Source organism: Mytilus trossulus, chromosome 9, assembly GCF_036588685.1.
Source record: "Mytilus trossulus isolate FHL-02 chromosome 9, PNRI_Mtr1.1.1.hap1, whole genome shotgun sequence".
Classification (NCBI taxonomy): domain Eukaryota; kingdom Metazoa; phylum Mollusca; class Bivalvia; order Mytilida; family Mytilidae; genus Mytilus; species Mytilus trossulus.
The window spans coordinates 73,964,534-73,974,749 of record NC_086381.1 but is presented as its reverse complement, the minus strand read 5'-3'; the positions used below and the strand labels follow the sequence as shown (position 1 = coordinate 73,974,749).

The 10,216-nt window shown below is 34.6% G+C and overlaps 1 protein-coding gene across 1 annotated transcript; it reads left to right on the top strand.

Annotated features, from left to right (window-relative positions):
- LOC134684925 (trichohyalin-like) lies at positions 1-4,473 on the top strand. The gene is made up of 5 exons (XM_063544242.1): positions 1-1,020; positions 1,367-1,535; positions 1,906-2,015; positions 2,895-3,015; positions 4,114-4,473. The coding sequence occupies exons 1-5, from the start codon at positions 1-3 to the stop codon at positions 4,437-4,439; spliced, it is 1,746 nt and encodes a 581-aa protein (XP_063400312.1). The 3' UTR covers positions 4,440-4,473.
- The last annotated feature ends 5,743 nt before the right edge of the window (positions 4,474-10,216 follow it).

The window sequence follows — 10,216 nt, the reverse complement described above, 5'->3', positions numbered from 1 at the left end:
ATGGATGAAGATAACGCGATCTTTGAACGCAACTTGAGCGGATTTATCTTATCTGTATTACATGCTGCTTGCAGCGAAACGGAATCAGATGCAGTGTCAGTTCAACAAGCATTGGACACAGACACAGCGAGTGAAGAGGAAAGAGAAGCTTTCTTTGGAAATGCCAGAACCAAAGAGATTGAGAGACTTACTGCAACAATGACAGAACAAAATGCTGAAGCAGAGAACACAGAAACAGCGAGTGAAGAGGAAAGAAATGCTTTCTTTGGAAATGCCAGAACCAAAGAGTTTGAGAGACTTACTGCAACAATGAAAGAACAAAACAATGAAGCAGAGAACACAGAAACAGCGAGTGAAGAGGAAATAATTGCTTTCTTTGGAAATGCCAGAACCAAAGAGTTTGATAGACTTACTGCAACAATGAAAGAACAAAACACTAGAGCAGAGAACACAGAAACAGCGAGTGAAGAGGAAAGAATTGCTTTCTTTGGAGATGCCAGAACCAAAGAGTTTGATAGACTAACTGCAACCACAAATAAACAAAACGCTGAAGCAGAGAACACAGAAACGGAGAGTGAAGAGGAAACAATCGCTTTCTTTGGAGAAGCCAGACGTAAAGAGCTTGATAGACTTACTGCAACACTGAACACACAAGTCGACGAAGTAATGTCAGCACTGAACACACAAGTCTACAAAGTAGACAATCAGAACATTCAAGCTAAACCAAAAATTATTACACAGGAGATTTCTTACAATCAGGTCGAAACAGAGGCACTAACAGAAGAAACAGCTAGTGAAAAGGACCGTGTAGCGTTCTTCCAATCGGTTAGGGATGCAGAGCGACAAAAACTTGTTGAAGCATTCGAAAGAGAGAAAAAATGGAAAGAAGAAAGAGAGGAGAGACGAGAGAAAAAAATACAGGAACAGATCAGAAAGATGTTTGAAGATTTTCATAGTCCAGCAGTGTGTCCTTTATCGGCCTCATGTGAACCAGGTGGATCAAAAGAGCAGTACCATCTGGTAATTAAAAAATATACTATAATTTTGAATCCTTTTTAAAAAATATAAATAAATAACGAAATTAATAAATCAGTATGTATTGGTACGAAGTCCTAAATTTGAATCATTAATAATTGTTCCATGAGCTCGTATCCGTGAGGCGAGTCATTGTTGGTGTTGGTAATGTCAAGTTTTTAGATTTTATAATACATGTACAAAATGTTTGTAAATTGTTAAAAAGTTAATTCATGATGACTAGGTATATTCACTTGATTTGTCGAAAGTTTGTTTCGATTTTGTAGAAAAGAAAAGTGACTAGTGTATTACACAATATCAATGCTAAATTATTGGTTTGTTTATTTTAAAGTATCCAAGTAGTAGCAATACTGAATACAACATAATGCTGAAATCCTCAGTCTCAAAACTTCACGAGAGAGTGAAAGCTTTCACCGAAGAACAAAAAGATCTCCAGCGAAAACTTGAACTATCACATGCCATAAAACATAGAGCTGATACAGATGAAAATAAAGAAAATAGTAAGTTTATAATAAATATTGATTGATTATGCGTTATACTATATATTATTATCATTTATGATAAGAAAACCGAAAAGCTTAGCTAACTATAAGCAGACGAGATGAGTCCCCGGGAAACTTAATACAAATTTAAAAGTTGTTTGAACAAACAAATTCATCAACTCCCTATATACGTATCAACAAAGGGTACTAAGTAAAAGCAAAAGGAGATTCGACCGAAAAAATATGAATTCGACCAGATCCTCTCTTGATTTTAATTTCTCTCTTTTAAACCATGTAACTAATATTATGCTTTAAGATCCTTTCAGAACATGTGACCAAAAATGCCAAGGCTGAAGTACTTTAAAAACTATAACAATATATTTAATAGGACACAACAGCATAAGAGCAAGAAGTGATGCAGAAATACTAAAGGCCGACAGAACAAATGACGTAAAGAAAACAGGCTCTGTCAGACGCTTTGTAAGCAGGATATTCAAGGTAAAGATATTTGCATTCTCAATTTTATTATTATATTTCTAGTTATATTATATTGTTTTGTAGCTTTTTTTTTATTGTTGTATACCCCCCGTATCTCATTTTATTGTCGTTCATATCCCGTATCTCATTTCACTGCTTTAATTATCCCGTATCTCAGTTCACTACGTATCTCTGTTCACTATTGCATACACTCCGTATCTCTGTTCACTATTGCATACACTCCGTATCTCTGTTCACTACTGTATACACTCCGTATCTCTGTTCACTACTGTATATATCCCGTATCTCTGTTCACTACTGTATATATCCCGTATCTCTGTTCACTATTACATACACTCCGTATCTCTGTTCACTACTGTATATATCCCGTATCTCTATTCACTATTGCATACACTCCGTATCTCTGTTCACTATTGCATACACTCCGTATCTCTGTTCACTACTGTATATACCCAGTACCTCTGTTCACTATTGCATACACTCCGTATCTCTGTTCACTACTGTATATACCCCGTGTCTCTGTTCACTACTGCATATATCCCGTATCGCTGTTCACTACTGTATATTTCCCGTATCTTTGTTCACTATTGCATACACTCCGTATCTCTTTTCACTATTGTATATACCCTGTATCTCTGTTCACTACGTACTATATATGCATCGTATACGTCTTCTGTATATGCAACGTATCTCAGTTCACTACTGTATATTTCCCGTATCTCTGTTCACTATTGCCTACACTCCGTATCTCTGTTTATTCATATGATTTACATCTTCTTACCTTGGCATTGACAATTCACCTTTTTTTTACATTCAAAACACTATTGATATTTTTTTTGATGAAAAATAGTATTTAAATTGATTTTTTTTTATTTCCAGAGAAGCAAATCGACGACAGCTGATTTAAGTGCTAAGCAGATAGACCCAGAAGAATTGAAGCTAGATTTGACATTTTTGAACGATAAAAAAGAGGATGACCATGAACATGACGAAGATGAAGGTAATAACCTCAGTCAAACTACAATTATTTCACTTTATAACTTGTCTTTTTCGTCGTTGTTGTTCTTCTTTTTGTTTACGTTATACAGGTTGTCAAGAACACACATTCTCTTGTTTGTTGTTCGTCTTGTTTGTTGTTGTCCTCTTGTTTGTTGTTCTTCTTGTTTGTTATTCCTCTTGTTTGTTGTTCCTCTTGTTGTTGTTGTTGTTGTTGTTGAATCTGATATGGGAATTCGAAAACACAATATACCAATTAATTTGAGGTGCGCAAATTGAATATTTAAAGAAAGGGGGATCCAACTTATCATTTGTCTTCCAAGACTAAAAGATGTAGTTTTTAATAACAACAACAGTGGTTTAACTATTACTTTTCTCAATAAGTTCATTGAGCAAAATAGCAAGATCAGAAAGGAGAACCGTAATTGGCTATTATGATACTAACAATGCTTCAACAGATACGTCAAGCGTATCTGATGAAGCACGCACAGCTATAAACGAAATGTCAGTACATCAGGGTACTCTCCATCCAAAAAGGACGTAATCACTAGTTTTACGACTCGATTAAATCAATATTGCATTTTATGCATGCGTCGTAATAAATCATGGTTGCACTAATATAGATTAAAAAAATAATAATTGTTATGTTGCTCATCTTTTTGAATTTTTTATTTCGCCTGTCAAACTTCTGGTCTTAAGCGTATTATTGTTGATCCAGAAACATTTGCGATGCATGTGGTCTATAAAGGATCGGTAACTTTGTATTAGGCAGCAACCATTTGATTTTCGGGGAGAGGGGGGGGGGGGCTGTGGATTTTTTTCTGGACAAACTTTTTTGTTCGCCTTCGGCGAAAGTCAATCAATTTTTTTGGCGACAAGTCGGAAACATTTTTTTTTAATTGTAGCAGTACATATAGTGGCAGCTGAGGGTGGAACAAACAATTTTTTTTTTCTCAGGGTCAAAAACAAATTATTTTTTTCTCCAAAAACTGGAAACAAACAGTTTTTTCCAAAAAAAATCCATGGTTGCTGCCTTACCGGTAATTAAAATACAACAAAACTTAATGTTAAAACTTTTTCTTCTTATTATTCTTTGATTTAGACCAACTTGATACAGCAAGAACATCAAACAGTGAATGGTTCACACTGAGTGATATCGAGGAACCACCTAGGCCAAGACTTAAGCCATTTTTTACTCCATTAAAAGAAACACATGATGCAACAAAATCAAAGTCTACCAGTCATAAAGCCGCTGAATCAGTCAACACACTTCTGTTAAATGAACCAAACAAACCAGTTCGCAAACACAGTGATTCTACCAATGCAAGCCCTCTAAGTAGATTTCATCGTTTAAGTAAATGGTTCAAACGACTTTGCTGCTGTTGCTGTAGCCAGAATACTGAAGACAGGGATACAGTTTGTTCTTGATTTAATGAGATATGGTTTTTTTTATCACATATTTTTTTGTTTATTTTTTCATTTGTTCACTTTGTTGATTGTTTTTTTTTTTGTTCACTTAGTTATAATTGTTTATAATTTTTGTTATTAAAATTTTGTTTTGTTTTAACCCGGTGTTGTTTTATAGTGTTTATGCATATCTATATTGAAAAATAGTCTCTGTATTTAAAATCAAAATACAACTAAAAAATTACAAATAAGATATACTAAGGGTAGTATTATATTAGAATTAGAAGAATGGTCACATCATTCAGAAAACACATTAGTCTCTTTTTTAAATGTTTTAATCAAGAATGTACGGGTTATTGCGCTAATGTGCGATCGTGATGTACACATTACCCCACAAGAGACAAATCGAAAATGTCCTCATTTAATTAAATGTGATTGAAGTGGATGAATAAAAAAAAAAAAATTGAAAAGTTCCTTCTTAAAAAATTATGATACCTTTTACAAACATATATGGCCTTAAATGTTTGTCCCTAATACTTTATAAACTGTGCATTTGCATTCAAATATTGCAGATCAAATTTATTCGTTAATAGTTTAATAATTTACGCTTTTTTATTGAGTTAAGCCTGCCAATTGATATTTTACCGTGTGTTTTTCTATGTTATGATGTTATGCTATTGTCTCAGAAAAAGGGAGACGGTTTGGATCCATTAAAACGTTTAATCCCGCTGCAAATGTTTGCACCTGTCCTAAGTCAGGAATCTGATGTACAGTAGTTGTCGTTTGTTTATGTAATTTATACGTGTTTCTCTTTTCTCGTTTTTTTTTTATATAGATTAGACCGTTGGTTTTCCCGTTTGAATGGTTAGTACACTCGTAAATTTTGGGGCCCTTTTTTAATATATTGTGGAGAGTTGTCTCATTGGCAAACATACCACATCTTCTTTTTTATATCTACATATAATAAGATTGGTGCAAGAAACCGTCAAGATTAGTTTGTCTGCTTTCAACTTAGCCTAATCATAAAAATAATAGAATGATCTATGAACCATGAAAATGAGGTCAAGTTCAGTTGAGTTCTAACAGACATTTACTTGTATACGTTATTTTTATTTATACATTATTGAAGGCCGTATATATAGTGTCCTACAGTTGCAGACATCTATAGGTAAATTGGTCTCTGGTGGATAGTGGATACCTGACGGACACAGACACAAGTAAATCTTACCTAACGGACACATACACAAGTAAATCCTACCTTTCGGACACATACACAAGTAAATCTTAACTGACGTACACATAATCAAGTAAATCTTACCTGACGGACACATACAGAAGTAAATCCTACCTGACGGACACAGACACAAGTAAATCCTACCTGACGGACAAACACACAATTGAATATTACCTGACGAACACATACACAAGTAAATCCTAAATGACGGACACATACACCAGTAAATCTTACCTGACGGACACACACACTAGTAAATCCTACCTGACGGACACATACACTAGTAAATCTTACCTGACGCACACATACACAAGTAAATCTTACCTGACGGACACGTACACTAGTAAATCCTACCTGACGAACACATTCACAAGTAAATCCTACCTGACGGACAAATACGCTAGACTAAGTAAATCTCATCTGATGGACACATGCACTAGTAAATTCTACCTGAAGGACACATATACTAGTAAGTCCTACCTGACGGACACATTTACAAGTAAGTCCTACCTGACGGACACATACACTAGCAATCATTCTATACAACACACATAGTTCACTTATTACTCATGCATAGTAACTGAGAAACAGACGTAATCACAATTTTTTTTTTTGTAAAAAAACAAAACCATGAATATTAGGTTACAATCAATTGATTTTTGCCAGACGGACATATATATCCTACACTTGATCATTCTTGTTAACCGTCAATCCATCCATCCGTTACATGAACCATGACGATTCGTCGCATCTTTCTCAGAACACCACTATAAGAATTTCTGAAATTTGCTTTCAGGGTTTATATAAGTCAGCTACAGCGTGTTATGCGTTTTCAGAATCATCACTCAGCAACTTCCGGTTTACCGAAATATTAGGCGGGGTAATCAGTGAGCAGACGCTCTCAGTTTCATTTTATTAGTAACTGAGAAATGGACCTAAATATGAACAGAAATCTATATCATTACCTAGATTGAGATATTTCAGATTAGCACGGTACTTCTTATTAAAATCAAATTATATTCCAGCTCGTTCGCAATGCTAGGATCGTGTCTGTACCATGAAGCTATAACATTCGATAAACGTAATATCAGCCATAATTTGATGAAGATGAAGCTATCAAAAAGGGCTTTTTATAGCTGACTATGTGGAATGGGCTTTGCTCATTGTCGAAGGCCGTACGGCGACCTATAGTTGTTAATTTCTGTGTCATTTTAGTCTCTTGTGGAGAGTTGTCTCATTGGCAATCATACCACGTCTATCTTTTTTTTATATGTTATCTATGTATCACGGTTTTATGACTTTGTCAGCGGTTTTGTAACCACCAATTACTTTAGGTACAACCTTTATTTAATTTCTTTATAGATAAAATCTGTTTTTGCAAGACATTTGATTGTATCCGTAGAAAAAAATCTTAGAAACCGAATATCCCAACACAGATTTTAAAGTGATGTTGTTTACAAAGCTCTTACTTTTGGGTATGAACAATGTAAACTCGTTGATCCTGTTTCTCGTTCTAAAATGACATAAATTCAACATCGTATTTTGTTTAAATCGGTATGAACATTAATAACTCAATCACATTAATCAATCCAAATATAACTAATAAATTTTACAGCTATGGACATTATGTGCAATACAGTATGTCAATCCGTATATATGTTGGCATTACACAATATCGTGCATGAATTTTCTAGCTGACTGTTAATGACGATATAATTGCTAACTTGTATGTCATTTTGTCTCTGTTGGAAAGTTCTATCTTTGGCAGTTATATGTATACCACATCTTCTTAATTTCATATTAATTTTATTGAGTAGCAGCAGATAAATTTGTGAATCAGATTCTCAATCGACCATTCGATTAAATAGGAAAATGTTTGTTGTGCGTGAACTTGAAAGAGATGAAAAGTCAAACAGCCAAAGAATTTGTTGCACTCCAAAAATAAAATTGAGAATGGAAATGTGGAATGTGTCAAAGAGACAACAACCCGACCATAGAACAGACAACAGCAGGAGGTCGGCAATAGGTCTTCAATGCAGCGAGAAATTCCCGCATCCGGAGGCGTCCTTTGGCTGTCCCTAACCAAATATATATGCTAGTTCAGTTATAATGAACTCCATAATAAAATCAAAATCATACACAAGAAACTGAAATTAAAAATACATGTAATACAAGACTAACAGAGGCTCCTGACTTTGGACAGGCGCAAAAATGCGGCGGGGTTAAACAAATTTGTGAGATCTCTTCTAATGTCAGAAGGTGTAACAAAAAAAAACCCACAAATGACAATAAACATAAATAACAGCAGACTACTAGCAGTTAACTGACATGTCAGCTCCTTTATTTGATTCCACTATTTCCATATGCTGTATTTTAAGTTCTACTCATTTATTAAAACATTCAAGTCGCCACTTAATCATCGTATGTTTATAGAATGTAAAGACTTGTTGCACAATAAGCACGTGGCAATTGTTTTCAAACAATTTTTACATTCACACGTGATCATGTTATACAGGGGCGGATCCAGTCATTTTAAAAAGGGGGGTCCCAATCCTGGACACAAGGGGTGTCAAACTATATGTCCCCATTTAAATGCATTGAACGTCCAAAAGACGGGTGTTCCAACCCTCGGAACCCTCACCCTGGATCCGCCACTGTTATAGGCGCTTTTTTATTGGATGCAGCGAATTTTGACTGCAACAAATAAAAATCCTTACCTTGTGTCTCCGAAATTGTATCTCAATCCGCCAAGGGTGAAGAGAACGGGAGTGGATTGTAACCCTTGGCTAGCGAAGATGGTAGACGCCATACTTAGCTCAAAATTATACAAAAGAAACTAAAACTGAAAATCAAACAAGACTAACAAAGGCTAGAGGCTCCTGACTTGGGACAGGCGCAAAAATGCGGCGGGGTTAAACATGTTTTTAAGATCTCACCCCCTCATTATACTATAAAGTAAAATAACATTTTTGTGAAACACATTTTTAGCTCACCAATCCCAAAGAGCCAAGTGAAATTTTCTTATCACTTAGCGTCCGGCGTCTTGCTAATAGTTTTCACTTGACCTCAACCTCATTTCATGAATCAGTTTTGGTGTCAAGTCCATAGTAGGCAATAGGTCTAGTATATTTGGTGTATGGAAGGACTTTAAGTTGTACATGTCCAACTGGCATGTGTCCTCTGACCTTGACCTCATTTCCATGGTTCAGTGGTTATAGTGAAGTTATTGTTTTTATGCCCCACCTACGATTGTAGAGGGCATTATGTTTTCTGGTCTTTGCGTCCGTTCGTCCCGTTTCAGATTAAAGTTTAAAAATTTTTGGTCAATGTATTTTTTGATGAAGTTGAAATCCTATCAACTTCAAACTTATGTCACATGTTCCCTATGATATGATCATTCTAAATTTTAATGCCAAATTAGATTTTCACCCCAATTTCACGGTCCACTGCTGACTTATATAAACCCTGAAACCAAATTTTTTGATGTGTTTATATATATATATATATAGTTTTCACTTGACCTCAACCTAATTTCATGGATCAGTTTTGGTGTCAAGTCCATAGTAGGCAATAGGTCTACTATATTTGGTTTTTGGAATGATTGTAAGTCTGACATGGTTCATCTGACCTTGGCCTCATTTTCATGGTTCATTGGTCAATGTTTAGTTTTATTGGTCAATGTGAAGTTTATGTTATAGTTGTAATAAAGCTTTATATTTAGGACTATCAATGTAATATCAATTATTACTACAGAAGGCGAGACATTCCAGCGTGTGCACTCTTGTTTTAAGGAAATTTTGCCGTTCTTTTGCTATTATCTTAAATATTATTATAGATAGAGATAAACTGTTAACAGCAATAACATTCAGCAAAGTAAGATCTACAAATAAGTCAGCATGACTAAAATGGTCATAGACGTTACTCATATATAGTTTCAACTGAAGATTGTTAAAAGAAAAAACATGAACGTACTTGTGAAATAAAACTATTCATACCGGAAATGTTGGATTTCATAGTAATCTACATAAATTTCTAAACACAAGAACATTTATTATTGTGATCTTTATATATATATATATATAAGTAAACTAACAGTCCCCTTTCTTGAGCTCTATTAATGGTTGGTTGTTTAACGTCCAGTGGCAAATATTTGAAGTATGTTTAGGACGAATGTATAAAAAAGATCAATTGGCAGGAAAATATTTTAAAGTATAGATAAGATTTAAACCAAAAAATATAAGATATAGAAGTATAGGAACGATATTCTGACCCCCCCCCCCCTTCTTTTTTGCAAACAAAAATAACCCCCACTCACAGTCGCATATATCATCCGATTTTAGAAAACTAATCGTAAGATTACGCATTAAATGATTTGACTGCTTTAATACTTTATATTTTTTCCGCTTTCCTCACTTAAAATTTTCGAAATTGAATTAAAATTTATTGAAAATATTCATCACCATCGATTTCTTATTCAATATACATTTAGCGTTTCTTTCCGTCGCGAAGTAAGGAGAAAATTAGTGACGACTTTGATTGACGTCGGACGTCATAATATCTTCAG

Bases quoted from the DNA above. Each gene is read 5' to 3' on its own strand.
- LOC134684925 (XM_063544242.1), top strand. From the start codon at position 1: ATGGATGAAGATAACGCGATCTTTGAACGCAACTTGAGCGGATTTATC. The intron at 1,021-1,366 runs GTAATTAAAAAA...TTTATTTTAAAG, and splicing joins CAAAAGAGCAGTACCATCTG to TATCCAAGTAGTAGCAATAC. The intron at 3,016-4,113 runs GTAATAACCTCA...TCTTTGATTTAG, and splicing joins TGAACATGACGAAGATGAAG to ACCAACTTGATACAGCAAGA.